We start from the raw sequence: 19,177 nt of genomic DNA on the forward strand, positions 1-19,177 counted from the left end.
GGAATTTTTACTTTTACTCCTTTGAGCCTGAGATAGTGTGGTCTTTCCAATTCCTGAGATGCCTTGAAGCTATCTTTTCTATTGTCTCTGAGTACTTAGTAATATCTCTTTAATGTCCATAAGGACCAGCTTCAGTTTTATTCACAGTTTTCTGGCCAAACTCCAAGTTTTTCAGATCTTCCTGTTTTTGCTTTCTGTTCCCAATTATCACAATAAACTGTCTAAAAGCTTCCAGCAATATTCATGACACTGCTTGAATACTATGCTGCCTAGAAATTTCTTTCACTAGATTAAGAAGTCTATCATCTTTAAATTCAGCCTCACCAAAAGTCCCAGGACACAGACAACTTCTTAGCCAGAACATAACACGAATGGCCCCTAGTCCAGTTTCCAACAGAGTCCTCCTTTTCCCCTAAAACCTCTTGAAGCATCTTTGCTGTCCACAGTGCTATTGACATTCTGGCCTTTTGAACTCCCACCAGAATCACCCATTAAACTTTGCTTATAACAATATAAAACTTTTTCTAGCTTACATTTCTAAACATTTCAAAAGTCCAAAAAACTCCAAAGTCTTCCGAATTACACCATCAAATTAGTTTTAACAACCCCACTTCTCAGTACCAATTTCTGTTTTAGTCAGTTTTGTTTTTTTTTTACTCTTGTGACCAAAAGACCTGACAAGAACAATTAGAGGAGGAAAAGTTTATTTTAAGTTTATTCAGAGGTCTTATTTGATAGATGATCAACTCTATTCCTCAGGGCTCCAGGTGTAGCAGAACATCACAGCAAGAGTGTGGCAGAGGAAAGTGGCGTAGGACATTACACCAGGAAAGAGAGAGAGAGAGAGAGAGAGCGCGAGCGCTCGTGCATGTTCTCCTTGGGGAGACAAAATACAACCCTTTGGGATGTGACTCATGGTATCTTTAGAATGTGACTCATGGCATGCTCTCTCTGGATCGTGACACACTCTCTGAGACTGGTAGCATGCTGTCTTTAGCCCATGTCACGCTCTTTTACTTGTGGCCTTTATGCTTGTTTTAGTCATCTTTTTTTCGCTGTTGTGACCAAAAGACCTGACAAGAACAATTAGAGGAGGAAGAGTTTATTTGGGGGCTCACAGTTTCAGAGGTCTCAGTGCACAGATGGCCACCCATTCCTTGGGCTCTAGGTGTGGCAGAATATCACAGCAAAAGAGTGTGGCAGAGGAATGTGGCTCAAGACATTGCACCAGGAAGCAGAGAGAAAGAGCTCTTCTTATCACAACAAAATATGTACCCCCAATATGTATGCCCCCAATGACCCACCTCCTCCAGGCATACCCTACCTGCTTACAGTTACCACTCAGTTAATCCTTAACAGGGGATTATTGCACTGATTAGGTTAAGGCTCTCATAACCCAGTCCTTTCACCTCTAAGCCTTCTTGCATCGTCTCACACATGAGCTTTTGGCAGATATCTAATATTCAAACCATAACAACATTCTAGCAGGATCATGGCCTATTTCAGGACAAGTATCACATGTCAGAAGTCTTTGAATAACACAGAGGCTCTTTTCCTTTTAATTCAAAAGTTTTTCAGAAACTTTTGTCATTCTAAAATCACCACTGTTAAGCATACTAAGCATTCATTCTTGCTTTTCAGATGGACTTCCTTCATAAGCTTTAAGTATTGTATAATAGCTTACCTTCAATCTCTTCTTTGAGTTTTCTTAAGAGAAAATCAAACACTGTTTGTTTACTCTTTGTTTGCTCATTTTAAGAAAAGATCCTACCAGTACAGAAATGATCTAAAACTCTTCTGATGCTTATCACCCTCAGAGAGCTTATGTGACATGGTATTTTATGGCTAAAATAAGTACTCAGACCAAGTAGCTTCTGCAGCTTTCCTCTCTCTAAGGACTTAACATGCCACTCTCCAGCTTTCTACAGAAGTACTGGCCCAAAAGGGAATAATCACATTCACTCATCTCACACAACAAGCAAGGTTCCAGAGTTCCTATACCCTGTCTGTCCATGCCAGCTAGTTTAACTGTAGTTGGTGTACTTCATGCCTCTCAGTGTGCCATTTACTCAGATTTGACGCAAGATTTCCAGGATGCCAGCAACTGCATGTGGTTTGGCTGAGAGCTCCATCTCTTGGTGTGTCTGTCCTGAAGGCTGCATTCAAGGATAAGCCAAAGTAGGCAGAGACAGAAGACAGAAAGCACTCCTTGGAAGGGAAATTTGCCTGACCCCTGCCCAGCACTGTGCTGGCATGGGCGTGAAAGCTACATTCTCTCCGTTCTCACTAGAAAATGCCAGGAGCTTTGATAAACCTGTGTGTATTTTGATACACATACGCTTTGTGTAATGATCAGATCAGGCCAATTAACAGATCCTGGTCACTCTGCCTATTGATCCCAGGGAGTGAGGCCAAGATATGGGTATACAGCTGCCTCACCTGGTTGCTGTCATGTGGTCTCTCTAGAACTATCCAAAGAAATGGTGATGTGGATAACAGATTCTGAATGAAATATTTTCCACTTAGTTCTTATTTTTTTAAATTAAATCAAGCTAGATTAAATATTTAATTGACACATGCTAGTTGTACAGACTCTTGGGGCACGTTGTGATATTTTGATACAAATATGTTTTGTACAAAGATCAAAACATATTAACATATCCATCAGTTCAAACTTGCAGCATTTATTTGTGGTTAAACATTTGAAATTCTTCTAGCCATTTTGAAATATATAATACATTATTGTTGACTATAATTACCCTACTGTGCATTCAGACACCAGATATTATTTCTCCTATCTAACTAACTTTGAATCCATTGACCAACCTCTTTTGCCCTCCCCAGCCTCTGGTAACCACTATTCTACTCTCTACATCAATGAGATTGATTTTTTATATTCCACAGATCATGCAGTATTTGTTTTTCTGTGCTGGCTATCACTTAACTTAATGACCTCCATTCCATCCATATTATCTCAAATGATAGAACTTTATTCTTTTTATGGCTGAATAATATTTCAGTGTATATGTGTGTGTTTATTTTAAAAAAACACATTTTTCTTTTTAATTGACACATAATAATCATACATATTTATAGGGTATGGTGTGATAGTTCAGTACACATGTATAGTGTATAATGCTCAAATCAAGGTAATTAGCATTTTCATCTCCTTTCATGTTTATCATCTATTTCCTATTGTTTGGAGCCTTTAAACTCCTCTCTTGTAGTTCCTCATAAGTTATTTACTAGGTTGTTGTGAACCCTACTGTATTGAAGAGCAGTAGGCTACATTTTCTATTCATTCACCAGCGAGTGCTTAGGTTGAGCCATATTCCTGTGAAATAGCCAAAATACGCGCTGTAGTACATGTGGAAGTGCAGGTGTCTTTAAAAGATGCTGATGTCCTTTCCTTTGGATCTGTACCCAGGAGCAGGATTGCTGGGTCATGTGACAGTTTTATTTCTAGTGTTTTGAGGAATATCCATACTGTTGATAGAGTATTAAAAGAAATACTAAAGCTTTTCAAAAGAGGGCAGCATGGTGCAAGGAGAGGGACAGGGAGCATAGTTCTAGTTTAATGCCATAGTTGAGGAGCTGAGCCAACCTGAGTCCCTTGGGGCTTCGGTTTTTCTCATAATTAAAACTATGAACATCAGTCCATTATCAGTCTGTCAACCTCCTTGGACCTCAAATTTTTCCACCATTGACAAAAATATATATAATATGTTATATGGTATAGAAAGGCAAATACTGCATGATCTCACTCATATATGAAATCCAAAAAAGTTGGTCTCATATAGGTGGAGAATAGAATAATGATTACCAAAGGCTGGGGAGAGTGGGAAGAAGTTAGTTGATGGGTGCAAAGTTACAGTTATGAGGAATAATATCTGGTGTCTGATCACATTAATAGGTGATTATAGTTAATGATAATTTTTATTTTTTGTCAATGAATACAATAAATGTTTAGAGAAAACTCTAAATGTTATCTAATATAGAGGAGTATTTATTTATACTGCATATAAATAAATATTTAGAGAAAATTCTGAACATTTTTATATATAGAAGGGTCTCAACTGATAGGATTGTGGACAGCTCTTTTAGAGTATATTTATTGAAACCAAAATATTTCCCTTAACCTTTAAACAAAACCTATTTTTTGAGTTGCTCAATAGCCATATGAAACGATCTGCTCCAACTTTTGGTAGACTTGATTAAGTAATTTGTTCTCACAAGTTATAATCATATTTGCCAGAAGACAATTTTGAGAAATGGAAATGAAACAGTTGTCATTCTTATTACTTTTAAAGTCAACTTATCTTAACAGAAAACCTTTAAGTACAGCATCTACACATGCATCCCTGGAGATGTGTGTTGTCAGCATTCATTAGTCCTTTGTTATCAACATGGATGAACCAGTGCCATCCTCATGCTGTGTGAAGTGGTGTACAAGCCAAGCAGCTGTGCATATGTATGTGAAGAGCTGGAACCCAGGTAGCTAGAACCTGGCAATTTATACTTGCTTGAAAACAGTAATGCTTAACTTTGACATAGCTCCCTGTCCACTGGTCTCTGACCTACTCTGACCTAAGTCAATGAGTGTCAATGAGTCAATGGTCTGTGTGATACATATAAATCCCAAAGTTAATCCAGGGACACTTAGTGCTTCCAGAATTATTTCAGCAGGTCCCACTAGGCATTTATGCTCTCATGGCAGTGCCCTTGCTGCCCAGTGCTGGTTCTGCAGTCTTGTGCCTGTATGATGCTCTGAATTGCTTTAGAGGCAGTGACTGGTCCCAGCATTTTGGGATTTCAGAGTTCTTTAAGGAGGAACAGATCTCCTTTGTAAGCCCATGGTTGTTGTTGTAGTGGTGGTAGTGATTGTGTGTGTGTGTGTGTGTGTGTGTTGTGTGTTTTGCTTGCTTCCCCCAGAGAAGCTCCAGGTATTGACTGCAGTATATGGAGAGGGCTTTTTGTCATTGTCAGCAGTATAGTAAGCCAGGGTTTTGATGAAAATCAAATAAAAGGAAAATACAGCTTGATGATACAATATGTACATTTCAAAGTAATGTGTGTGTGTGTGTGTGTGTGTGTGTGTGTTAGTGGATACTGGGGATTGAACTCTAAACCATATCCCTAAGGCTTTTTATTTTTTTTATTTTGAGACAGGCTGAGGCAGAAAGATTGCAAGCTCAAGGCCATCCTCAGCCTCCCAAATAGCTGGCATTAAAGGCCTGTGCCAATGTACTTGGCAATCAATGGTGTGTGTGTGTGTGTGTGTGTGTGTTTGTTTAATTTAAAATTAGGACTTGTGGCAAAATTATCTTTGTAGATGAAGATGTTCTCATTTTGAACCCATACTCAGATTTTAAAATTACTAGTTTTCTTCTGCCTCTCTAGATGTATGTATAATAGAGTCAGATCATTGATAGTTTTTGCCAAAAGTAATGAATTAATCAGCTATCCTCCATGAGGATGTGATGTGAATATAGATTCTTTTTTTTTCTTTTTTGTTACTGGGAATTTAACTTGGGGGTATGTTACCACTGAACTACATCCCCAGTCCTTTTCATTTTTATTTTGAGACATGTCTTGCTAAGTTACTGAGAGTCTCACTAAATTGCAGAGGCTGACCTTGAATTTGGATCCTTCTGCCTCATCCTACTGAATTGCTGGGATTAAAGGGGGCAAACTCCACCACCCCCTGCTAGGGTGTTCTTCTTTGTCTGGAGAGTTCTTCTTGACAGCAGCTTCCTCAGGTGGAAGTTTATACCCTGCAAATCAATGTCACACAAAGCCTGAAACAGAACATTGTGTTTGCTTTGTTCCTTTTCTCTGTTATCCCATCATTTTTTCTTAATGATCTATCTGATTGCACTTGCAACTCCTGAGAAAATCTGATAAGATTGTAATAATGAAACTGTGGATTGTGATGCCAACCTTTGGAGGAAGGCATGACTCACTTCCCTACAGAAAAGGACTTGATATTTCAAGGAAAAAAAGATGCTGACTAGTTTGGACAAGGAACAGGAAACCAAATCCCTCTTGCAAGCAAATGGTGCTCCATTCCTCATAGAACTTTTCAGCCAGAGCCAAGGGAAGTGGGGTGAAAGGATGAGAACCAATCTGTGTTGCCTCCAGACTGTATGGAATAAATTCTTGGTTTTCCATTTTATTCAGTGTTGATATGACTCAGTATTTTCAAGGGCATCCAATACTTAATGATGTTTTCCTCACCCATTATTCTCGGATTATTTTCTATTCTGTGCACAAAGTTCAGCAGTGGGGAAAGAAGAAAGATAAGAGTTAAACCACAAGTATCCCTGGCTGCCCACAAGTGGAAGGTTGATTTGAAGCACTGTAGAGTAGCAGACTTAAGGAGAGGGTCTGCTGGACCCTGAACTCCACCTCCTTAGGAGTATGGTGAGGAAAGAGTTGTTTGTTGACTCTGTAGAGCATATTTGGAATAAAATCACACCTTTGTGTCAAAATTCAGTTAAGTTACAGAGATAGAGATTTTTACATGCTCATTGCCTGGAGAGAGTTGAAGGCAGAAATTGTGCTGGAGTTGGATGCACTTCTGGCTTCTGCTGTTCAAGGTTATCTCCTTGTGGCCTGAGGTCATCCTTATAAAAAATATTTGTCAGAAGTGCAGGAAATCACATGTGTTGGATACCTCTAATATAATAAAAATGTTCAAGGTGCTTTGTCTAAATTCCTTCATTTAATGCTTGTAACAACTTTGAAGTAAAAGGAATTTGCCTCATTTTGAAGATGATGGTGTTATCTACTATAAAATCTATACGCTTTCCTTACCTTAGGAATTGATACTATTGGAGTATCAGGATGCTTATGAGAGCAACAGATTGTAAAATTCAAACTCAAAAATCAAAATTTATAAGTGCTCCTGTAAAAAGCTTTTAAAGGAGTAGTCTGCAAGGAAATTATGAAAAGCTCAGGGCATTTAAAGGACAGAGATAAATTCACAGCAGTGTTGAGTGATCAGTCAGGCACACATAGTTGTGGTGAGAACTGAGGACAAGGGAAACTGGAAGTTCCATGTCTAGACAGGGTGGAGAAGAGAAGCAATTAGATAGAGTGTTGTGAAATGCATTGTCCTGAGCAGGGTGTTTCTGGGATGCTGAATAGTGTAGGGGTGTGGTTCTCCATTAAGTATCATAGCTTTAATCAAATTCCAAAATATAAGCTTGTATGCATGTGCATGTCCTATGAGTTAAGTGTATGTGTGTGTGTGTGTGTGTGTGTGTGTGTGTGTGTGTGTGTGTGTATGTCTGTATTTGTGTGTATACAATCACTGTTAGGAGACATAGATAAAGAAATCAAGGAATATGAGAGCCCAGCGTCTATGCTTTTGGCTAAATGCTGGGTGGCTGCTAATGAGAAAAGCTGAGGTTTGCACTCTCCCTGAATTTGGGGGTATTTAAGTGAATTAGCCATTCAGTGAAATATCTTCACTGTGCCAGTGCTTGGATGAGCACCCCACTTCTCTGGTTTGCTTCATGCACTTCATTTGGTCATCTAGTCCTGCATCATCAGGTTCTGTCTCCTTGAATCCTCCTGGTTGCTATGGAGGTAAGATGTAAGGCAGAGAAAAACATTCAGTGGAGCTCACTTTGCATTGTCTTGTTGGCTTAGTGATAAGTGTGATGGCTGCAAAACTCAGGGACTAGGAGAAATGATTTATATTTTCCCATGGAAGCCAAAATAGACATTGACAAGTTTTCTAGGTATCAGGCTAATTTCTACACCATCCCTTACCTGTTTCCTTTAGGAACTCTGTGTGTAATGACTAAGCAACTGGCTGTCTTTGACACTCAGCATCTCATAAAGAAGCATGAACGGACTAAAAAAGCAATCTTCCTGGAGTGTCTTGTCCTTTGGCTTTCATATTTAAGCTCAAGAAATTCTGAGTCTCAAAAGTTTTCTCAGGAAACCAAATGATAGTAGAATTTGTGTTTGAGCATAATTGAATTTGTGTCTGAGTACAAGTATTACAGGGCTGTTGCTTACTAGGTTAGCTATCCTTTGTATATTCATTTGAAATATGAACATCTAGTTGTTGACATGAAATCTTACCCACAAGTTTATTATATAAAATGTGGAGCCAGAGTTATTCAAAGGCTCAGGCACCATGCATTCATTCTCACACATATGAATTCAAGAGCCCTCCAGGCTCCACCCTTGGAAGCTCAGGGTATGGGAATGGGTTAAAATGGGAGATAATCACTGTCTTCATGGAGCTTACTTTTTTTGGGGGGGATACTGGGGATTGAACTCAGGATTGAACCCTAAACCACTGAGCCACATTGCCAGCCCTATTTTATATTTTATTAAGAGACAGGGTCTACTGAGTTGCTTAACACCTCACTTTTGATGAAGCTGGCTTTGAACTCAATATCTTCCTGCCTCAACCTCCCAAGCCGCTGCTTGGATTACAGGCATGCACCACTGCACCTGGCTGAGCTCACATTTTAATGGGTAGAAAGTTCTGAATAAGCCATTTTAGAATAATCATAGTAGTTAACACATATTGGGTGCTTACTTTGTGCTGAGGATTCCCTCAAGCTCTTTTGCATGTAGTAACTCATTTAGTTTACAATAAAACTTTACAATATAGAGACTATTTTCCCCAATTTTAAGGGACATAAACTGAGACAGGGAGGAAAAAAAAAAAAACTTTCCCAAGGTCATATAACTTATAAGTGACACACCAGAAATCAAACATGGACAGTTTGACTGCTTCACAATCTGTGGCTTACCACCTTTTTGTGTTGATTCATTATGGACTATGTCCAGGGTTACAAGTGCTAAGACATCAGTAAATGTGTATAAGTAGAAGTACCAGGGCTGGGCATGGCCCTAGACTGCTAGTTCTCTAGCTGATCTTTCTATATAAACACATTTTGTTGTTGTTGTTGTTTTGTTTTTGTGTGTGTGTTGTTGTTTTTTGTTTTTTTATCAGGCAGACCCTAGGAAGAAAAAGGATTAAAAAAATGTTTTGGGTCCTTTAGCCTGTTCCTTTGGTATGAGAATTGCTCCTTGAGAACATTGAGTTAGTATGTTGGGTTGTAGTTCTTTCATTTTATTGTTATGTTATTCAGTCCTCTTTCTGATGGTCAGAAAGAGTCTTTAAAGCATAACCCTTACCCTATACCATCACTTTTCATAACTTCTGATAGAAGAAATCACCAGAAGGTGAAAAACTTCTTAGTATTCTTCTCCAATAAGATGTACATTTTGATCTGCTCCTTCCCCTCTTTGGTGTCCACGACTCCATCTGATAGGTTAAAGTTTTATGGAAGCTAGCTCATACCTATGGGTTGAATGGGAATATTGAAATGATTCTAACCACAAAATGTTCTCAAAGCTTTAAAAAGTTTGCCATTTTCTTCATGGGTAAGAATATAAACCTTAAAGCATAAGTCTTTAAGGTAATGTTCTCTATTATTTTCCAAGGAAAGTGAAAATAGAGGTTTTGCTCTAGTCATTCAAGCCTTTCAGTGGATATAGATGCTATTATACTTTTGAGTGAATGGTTTGTTACTTTGTTTTCAGGTTTGGGCATTTGTCCAGAAGGATCAACTCATTGCTAAGATTGTGTTTGTCTCTCCCCAACAGGGCTGCTTAACAACACCCAACTCCCCATCAGTGCATTCGCGTTCCCTCACGCTGGGTCCATCCCTCTCCCTGAGCAACATCTCTGGGGTGTCTGTGAAGTCGGAGATGAAGAAGCGCAGAGCCCCTCCTCCTCCAAGGGCGGGACCACCTGTTCAAGACAAGACATCTGAAAAGGTAGGGCAGTGAGTGTGGTTGACTGTCAGGATCAGAGCCTCTTCAGTGACCCAGTTGACTCTCAGCATCTCCTTGGAAACACTTCATATTTGTGGCTTTAGCAAGCAGAGTGTTCAGGGCAAACATTTGAGCTTTATTTAGACATAAAGGTGCGATACCACTCTCCTTCAGTTATTGAAGGCAGGAAACTATTTTGGAGCCTTGAGTAATTAAAGATCTATGCCTGTTGATGAACATATATTTTATTTTCACAGTGAAATTTTGAGGGCATCAGTGTGACTGCTCAATGAGAAACGTGCACAGATAAAAAGGTGCCTTTAGGAATCTGAAGCTTGTAAAAGAGATAATATATAATAGTGATGCCCCAAATAATTTAGGTTCACAGAAAGCTGAGGATATTTTTGCCTATCAAGTTGCTGTCAGGATCATATGAAATTAATTTTGTGAGGCCTGGTATTTAAGAAGCTTTCTTTTTGATGTTTATTTCTAGAGCAATTTAATGCCTAGATACTGATGGGGAAAGCCTTGTCTTCAGCAACTGAGTTCCTTCCCTGAGGTCTTCACTCAGCTATCTTTCCTTCAGCTTCCTGCTGATGCTAGGATATATTATTTGAACTATAAACCCTCCCTTTCCAAGGGTAGGGCATTATTTGACAGTGCAGTCAAACCGTGGTTTCACTTTCCACAGTTTCAGTTACCTATGGTCAACCACATCCATAAATATTAAATGGAAAATTCCAGAAGCAATTTATAAATTTTAAGTTGCATGCTCTTTGGAGTAGCATAGCAGAGCTCATGAAGTTACATTCTGTCCTGACTCGGACATGATTCATCCCATTGTCCAGGGTATTCCTGTATTCATACTGAATATGCTCCCTGCCCGTTAGTAACAGTAGCTGTGTCAGGATTGACTGTCACTGTTGTGTTCAAGTAACTCTTTTATTACTTAATAATGACCCCAAACTGCAAAGAAAGCAATGCTGGCAGTTAGTATATGCTAAAGAGAAGCTGAAAAGCCCTTCCTTTAATTGAAAAGGTGAAATTTTATCATAGGAAAACACATAATGTATATTGAGGTTGATACTGTCTGAGGTTCCAGGCATCTACTAGGGGGTCTAGCCCTTTCTTCACACATAAGGGAGGACAATAGCAACTTCTCTTTTCTTAGCTTAGAATGTGACACCATAACAAATGTGGCACCATGACAAAACATAAAGTTTTTATTTTTCTCAACCTGTCCTCATTTGGGTGAAGTGTGGCAGAGATCACATCCAAGGACAGGAGGGCTGGACTTATGCTTTAAACTCTTGAGAAGCAGAATTTCCCAAGGCCGTCAAGATGTGAGGTAAAGATGCCTTGTTCTTCATTAGCATAGCATGTTTCTGATGACCTGAATCCCCACTTTGTGGGCAGATAGAATGCCTTGCATTGCACACCATCACATGAGGCACACTGAAGGTCCACTCATTCTCTTTATGGACTTTATTTTCTGACTCCTGCCTGTTGCATCATAATACACAAGAGCATCACAGCATGGCTAATCTTTAGGTTTGGATACTGTTTTGCTTACTTATGGTGTTTCCTTAAAATATACTAGAAACTAAGTTTGTCCAAATTTGGTTAGGACTTACAGTAGTAGACTTCAGAGGCAGAATTTTGACATTTTGCTTGATACTCTTATCAGTCTGGATGTGTATCCATCTATCTCCATCTTGCTTTGAAAGTGTATCTTCTGGTCATATTTCTTTATTCCTCCAGAAGTATCCCTAACCTCATGTCTTAAAGACCCCCTATTCCTGTCTACACATCTTTTATTCGTGTCCTTAGAAACCCATCTCAAAAGCCTGTAATGAAATACATTTTACTAGACAATATTTTTATTTTCATATCTCAGACATTTTCTAATGCCAATCATTTATTTTTAGTTCTCCATGATATTGTAGTTATGTTTTGATAAAAGGAAATTTATTTAGAAATGGTACATCATTCTATTGTTCACTTGTATTATTAAATGATGGAAACAGAATATGAAGCTATTTCCTGTGATTGTCCACAGTGCATCTCTTTAATTTGCTTGGTTTAGATTCTGAACTTTTTCATAACAAACAGACCATATCAACAACATGTTTTCAATTACATACTCTTGGGGATGTCCTTTTGCTTTTGGTAGGGACAGATACTTCTTTAGTAGTGAAAATTATGAATTCCAGGATCAATATTATGTAAGAATTCTTTTTCAATAAAAATTACACTTTCTTAATGAGATAGAATGTAGATATTGAGCCGCATTAGCATTTTAAAAATTTCTTCCATCTAAAAAAGATGTTGTATATTTCTATCATTACTGCACTTACTCAGAGTAGGTAAAGCCTGCTTGAGTGGGAAAATGTACAGTAAGTAGAGAGTTGGGAATTCTGAATGAAAAATAAATAGTATTTTATGCTCTGTAGGATGAACAGAGTTCCCTCTGAGGCAGTAAAAGTTTTTTACTGAAATCTGTTTCATTTGGCACAGAATGAGTGGAGAAATTGGCTCATGGAAACCATCTCTTTTTTTAAGCATATGAATGGCATATGGATTAGATTTAAGTATTTGCTATGAACATGCTTGTTTTTTTATTGAAAGGTATTTTGTTATTTACTAATTTCTGGGAAAGGAACCCAAAAATGTATTGTTGTTGTTGTTGGGGAAAAACGTCAATTCCTTCTTCATGAACTTCCTTCCATATAAAGATAAGATATTTGTTTGGAAAACCTTATTTTTATGCAACTGTTACTAACTCCAATATTCTGAATAAGGAGAAAAGGTTTATTTTCCAGTGCATTACTAGTTTAGAAGAAAATGAGGATGCTTGGGTTATCTTATCAAGTCAATAGAAAAATTCAGTACTAACTTATTTAGGCCTTAAAGGTGGAATAATTTTAGGTATCTTCTGGTTCATCAGAAACTTAAAAAAAAAAATGTAATTGACTGGGGATGTAGCTCAGTTGGTAGAGTGCTTGCCTTGCATGCACAAGGCCCTGGGTTCAGTCCCCAGCACCACCTAAATAAATAAATAAATAAATAAATAAATAAATAAATAAATAAATAAATAAAAATTTTAAAAGTGTAATTGTTATATCAGTATTGGCTACCTTATGACATACTCATAATTTGATCATTAGTATTTGTTATTCCTAAAACCATATTCTGAAGAGATTTCCCCAGAGGTATGAGAATCTGGGAGATTGTTGGTACCCATGTGTAAGCTTGTTTGAGGAGCAATTAAGAAAATTGTGGGTAGGTGGTTGGGTAGAGGGCCACATTTTCTTTCAGGCTAGCATTAAGCTTCTCTTTTTGGCATTCCATTGCTCTGTCCTCTGCCTCTCAGCTAGAAATGACACATTGTTTACTTTACAGGCCATATGCTAGGTTAGTATTTCTCTAACTTGAACAGGTGGACACCAGGACCATGAAACACATTTCCAGGCCCCATCCCCAATGTACTGATTCAGTTGGTTTGGGAAGGATGGGAGAATTTTCATTTTAGCAAGTCCACAAGTGACTCACCTCAGCTGCCACTCTGGCCAACCCCATTTTGAGAACCACCACTCTACAGAATGCTATGTCCATTAGCTGCCTACCCAGAATTTTTACTAATCAAATGTATAGCTATGAAGAGATTCTGCAGCAGAAAAGTTGTCTGGATAAATCTGTGCTGCAGAATAATAATTTTATAGAGTTGGCTTCATACATCACAAGTTCCACATCTGCAGATTCAACCAACCTCAATAAAAAATAATTGGGAAAAAAAATACATCTGTCCTGAACATGTACAGATTCTTTGTCATTATTTCTAAAAGAAACAACTGTTTACATAGCACTCACGATATATTAGGCATTATGAGGAATATAGAGATAACTGAAAGTATTCTGAAAATGTGAGTAGATTATATGTGCATAACACCACTGCCACTTTGTACAAAGGGCTTGAACATTTGCAGATTTTGGTATCCCAGATAGCCTAGAACCAGTTCCCTGAGGAAACCCAGGGATGAGTATCCAGTTTACCATAGAGGAACTGAGGCCTAAAGTTTTATGTTTAAATATGTAAGTAGCTCTCACTTCTCTCTGGGACTGAAGGAATATTCCTCTGCAGGGGACAAAGGCATTGTCTGTTCTGGGCAGGATTTTCCTTCATCTCATTTCTGAGGACCCACATTATCCTCCCTTGACCTTGCCCTGTGCTATAGTTTATTCCCTTCCAGAACATGGCCCTGCACAACTGCTGGGATTCCTGCATGCTATACTTGCACTCTGGTCACTGCTCCTTATGCACATGCCTGGTGGGCATTCTATACTCATTCTCCAACACTGAGTCTCCTCCTCTGTACATAAGAGCAATAAGCAGCATCGACAGGTGCTAGTAAGATGTGGCCCTGGTTCTACTTCACTGAGTGCAGATCCCAACTCTGCTGTCACTGGAAATATGACCTAAGGTAAGATCACCCATGTACCTAATATCGTGAGGATTTTAGTCAGTACAAAGGAGAAGGTGAGTGCTGGCCATGTACATTGAGGGACAGGAGCAGCCTTGTTCCTGAGCAGGAAGGGCTGAGTGAAGGGGTGAGGGCTCTATGACCCAGGGCAGGATCCTGAGTCAACTAAATGGAAAAGTGTATTTTTAAAATATTTAAAAAGGGACCAAATGTACAATTAAAAAATTATCAAGCCCCTGGAACAGATTCATTGTGTTAAATAACACCAGCATCTTTCCTTCCTTAGTGGTATCTTCCTTTCTTAGCTGCAAACTATGAACACTCCACTCAGTATTGCATACTTTCAGAGAATCAAGAGATGCAAGTTGCCCATCATATAAGTCTTAAGTATCCTCTTTTTAAGGAGGATAGAATACTATCAAGTGTTCCTTCCTGAAATGACTCCATTTATATAGTAAAGATTGAAATTAAACTGTAATTATCATCCTGGACTGCTACATCTACATTTGTGTAAACACCATGAATATCATAGTAGCTATTTTTCCCATATTTTTAAAATTTATATCAGTTGATTAAAATAAGTAACTTGTAGAAATTTGCTAGTCAGTGCTATTCTGTCTGGTTTTTGTTATCATTATCCACAAAGATATAATAAACAGCTATTTATTAATTTATTTAGTCAATAGTTATTATATACCTGTTTTGTGCCAATATCAAAGTATAAATCCATTTTATTGTAATAAAAAGTAATTCCTTTTGTTCTAAGTTATTTGAAATATTGCATTCATTATATTCTACACCATAAAACTCCTATATTATCTAGGGTAAGATCACCCATGAGATAACATTTTTATGTTATCTCAGGTTTATTGCCTTAAGACTAAAGTAACTAGTGATGTTGGCTTTCAAAATGAGAAATGATGGAGGCTGGTGTTATGGTCAGATATTTGTATAACCCAGTATGGAGTTTTCTATGAAAAAATTGCTTATGGATTCAATAAATATTTGTTGAACATCTGCTGTGCACAAGGCCCTGCCCCTGAAAGCATGAATTGATATTCATTAATATCACTGCAATATAGACACAGAAATGCAACATTTCCTACTATGAACATTTGGAATAATTCTCATAGGATACAAATTTAATTGAAAGCTACTTAAAACTCCATTTTCTAGATATAGTAACTTGAATATTATGGGAAATCATGAAACTCTGCTGAATGGACTCCCAGGATGCATTTCATCAAGAATGGAAGTGTACATTTGATCATCCTTAAACTTAAAGTCTGTTTATGAAAGTGGAGTCACTCTGGTGTGCTCTTGTCACTGCTGTACAGTGAGGATGCACCAGTAGAGGGACAGCCTGGCAGCCCTTGTTCTGGGGAGTCCCCATAAGCCACCAAAGGCCACTTGGCCAGGAAGAGTAAAGACTCCAGTGGTCATCCCCCCGCCCCTCTTATTCTGTATTACTTTCTTTGGTTCAATTTTTCTTCTAGCCCCCTACCTGTCTCTAGTGAGGCAGGACATTTTTTACTAGTACATCACCTGTATCTGACACTCTGTTTCTCCTATCAGTAAACATTTATTACATATGTATGATTTATTTTTCAAACACACATTTAAAGATCATCCTTGCCATAGTTTGGATGTTTTTGTCCCTATAGGGATCTTTTCACCCAGAAGGTGATAGAATTAGGAGAAGGGACCTTTGGGAAGTGATTGGGTCATCAAGGTGGTACTCTTGTGATGGGATTAGTGTCCTCATAAGAATAGACCCTGGAGAACTGTCTTCCCACTTCCACTATGTGAAGAAGGTGCCATCTGTGAACTGAGAAGTGAGCCCTCACCAGACACGAAGTTTGTGGATGTTTTGATCTTGGGCTTCTATACATTTCTGCTGTTTGTAAACCTCCAAGCCTATATGGTATTTTGTTATTGTGGCCTGACAAATTAAGGCAATCTCTAAGTAAAAAATACTAATATTAGGAATTTACATGCAAAAAGCTAAGAAATCCCTTTGCTTAAGAAACTAAGTATTCAAATAATATGGTATTGGATTTGGCCAATGCTTGGAATATTGGATTCTCACTACAGAAAAGAGCTGTCAGTGAGCCCCAGAACGTTCAGTTGGCAAAAACAGAGAATGATGTTATTGGCCTAGATGTGAGGAGGTGTAAGGGCAGCTTATATGGAAACATGTAGGAGGGAAAAGCACACAGCAGAGTCACATTTGCATGCTGGGCAGACCTTGGCTGCTGCCCTGGGACAGGCCCCAAGGAGTGACCAGCCCTTCAAAGATGCTCGTGACTCAATCACTGTTCCATCTCTCCTGAGGAAGGCAAGTGGCACGGGAAGGGTCACACACAGCCCATTTTCCTTGAGCGGGCACAAGGCTGGAGGTAGGGTCCTGACAGCTGAGGGGAGGTGGGAAGAAGAGCCTGAATGGGCTGAAGGGCAGACACTGCCACTTGCTGTACAATTAACTGGGGCTTCTGTTTTCTCATCTGTGGAGTGGGCAGGATAACAGCTGCACCCCATTTGAAAATGAAGTGGGAGGATACTTAATGGGAAGCCCTGGTAAGTCCTCCTCTCTTTCCTTTTGCTGCTTTCCTGCCACTTTAGCCTTTTCCCTTTCTTTTCTGGATGTTCAAGTCCTTCCATTCAGTTTTACCTTCCAGTGCCTCTTAACAATATTTCTTTAAAATAGCATATACTCATTTAAGTCCCACCTTTTATGCCATTTATAAAATGCTTCCACAGAAATCATTTGACATAACCTAGAAAGTTTCTTAATTATTATGTCCCTTCTTCTATTGAGTCAAAGAAACTGAGTCCCAGACCAGGCAAGCTCCAGGCTGAGACCTACATCCAAGGGCCTCTGAGCTGCTCATATCCTGCTGGGCCCCTCAGGGTGTCTGCTGTCTTAGCCTGGGAGCCTGGACACTCCCTCCTCCACCTGCAAAAGCAGAGCAGCTGAATGAATCTGGCTTTAGGGCATGGGACACATTCCCTCTCAGACTTTGTATACAAATGTAAAAGTCTTAGGAAGAAGAAAGTATCTGCATCAAAATGGGGCTCTCTGTAAACCCAGGGACCTGCCTTAGAAGGGTGAATCTACCTCAAATTATACACACACTAGCTGTCAAGATATCCTTTCAGAAGTGGCACAAGCGTTTCCATTTCCCCCAAGCTTACTTGAATAACTCAGTTTTATGTTCTGAAACACCTGGGGTGGGAGCAATGTTTCCTTTTCACTTTTTAGTGGCTGTATCCCCTGAAGGTCAGAAACAATGCATGTGTGGTGTTAGCCTTTGGTGCTTTGCCAGAGGATGGTAACTCAGCAACACATTGTGGCCCCACAAGAGTTGAGGGGGTCAGATCAGGCTTTTAACTCTAGCAGCTTCCACTGAAAAAGCACCTCCCCAAGTTCCACAAAACTCAGCCTTCAGGCAGGAAGGGAGGTTTCCCTCATGGCATCTTGCCCCCCTGCAGACCTTTTGACTTCTCTGTGTTTGTTTCTGTGATTTTGGGCGCCTATTGTGAAAGTTTCTGTCTTTGGAAAATTTGAAAGTCTGACTCTGAACAAAAGGGAGGCCAAGTGCTCTCTCCCTCAACAATGTCCCCTGCCCCACCCCCTGCTTTTTTGTCTAAAGCAAGATTCAGCAAGTGACTCTGTGTCCAAAGAAAATGCACTTTCCCCCACTGTCTTTCCTTCAGCAGAGGGCAGAGTCTTCTTGATTTGTTCCCTGGTATTTTGGTTTCCTTCAAGATAATAACAGAATTATTTCCTGAGGCACAAGCCATCCTCTGCTTTCTGGTTGTAGATGGCAGCATAACAAGCCCAGGAACTTGAGCATAATTTCTTTCAATGGCTGCTATCTTTCCCCATTGGCATGATGGGCTATTTCAAGGAATTGTGATGCTGAATGTGTTTTTTATTTGTGATTTTCTATTTCATTGTCTTTGCACTGATGGCTCATGTTGTTAGCTCATCTCAGAGTTCTCCTTAGCAGAGGTTTCTGGCATACCAGCATGTAGTGGAACCACTAGTGACAATGTTCTTTCAGATCCGCAGCCCATCCCCTGGCACCATGTCCTTGAGCACACAGCCTGTGTTTGCCATTCACATGGCTCACTAACTTCCCAAACTGGGGCCATAGTTTGTTCCTTCTATGTCCCAGCTTCAAGCATAACACCTTGCACACACTGGACCCTCAGTATGCATTTTATGAGCAGATAAATTACTTCAAAGATAAAACAGCTAAGAATACTCAGGTGCCATTGTGGTTATGATGAATGAATCACCCCTTTGGAGGGAGATGTCAAGAAAACATCATGAAGAGTGCACCTTATTCCAGTCTGTGACTTGGCATGACATGCTGATCTAACTGCAGGTGGGTGGAGGGAAATAGATGAGGCAGGGGAAGGGCAGAGGGTTCTATAAGCAGGGCCTATGTCACTGTGAAAGTGAGACAGTTTTCATAGCTATGCTTGTGCAAGCTGAGCCAGGGTCTCTCATGGGCCTCCAGATCAGCCACTCTTGTATTCCTTCCCAGGCTTTGGACTCTGCATGAGAGTTAGCCCATCTCTAGATCCCACCCAGGTTTCCCAATTCAAGGCTGACCCTGGGGTCCTTTAGGTGGCAAGTGCAAGTATGGAGGTTCCCAGCTAAGTGACTACATCAAAACTTAAAATAGCTCAGGTATTTGGTAGTGTTGGAAGCTACTTGAGGCTACAAAAGAGGTATAGGAGGAGCCTTAGCTGCTCCTAATAAGAATGTGACTGATTATCAGATTCAGATGTAAATAGTCACAATCTATGAAGGCAGCTTATATCTATGCATTGGGGAAGTGGGTTTCTGAAAACCATTTTTAAGAGGAAAATAA

General features: G+C 39.4%; 1 protein-coding gene across 10 annotated transcripts in view; it reads left to right on the top strand.

Moving 5' to 3' along the window:
* Cobl (cordon-bleu WH2 repeat protein) overlaps positions 1–19,177 on the top strand; it is a 300,795-nt gene that overhangs the window by 152,451 nt on the left and 129,167 nt on the right. For all 10 annotated transcript variants that reach the window (XM_078039735.1, XM_078039734.1, XM_078039736.1 and 7 more), the window contains one exon: positions 9,640–9,813. In XM_078039735.1, the coding sequence (XP_077895861.1) occupies positions 9,640–9,813 (174 nt within the window). The remainder of the gene's footprint in view (positions 1–9,639; positions 9,814–19,177) is intronic.

The sequence above is a fragment of the Ictidomys tridecemlineatus genome, chromosome 2 (genome assembly GCF_052094955.1).
Source record: "Ictidomys tridecemlineatus isolate mIctTri1 chromosome 2, mIctTri1.hap1, whole genome shotgun sequence".
Classification (NCBI taxonomy): Eukaryota; Metazoa; Chordata; class Mammalia; order Rodentia; family Sciuridae; genus Ictidomys; species Ictidomys tridecemlineatus.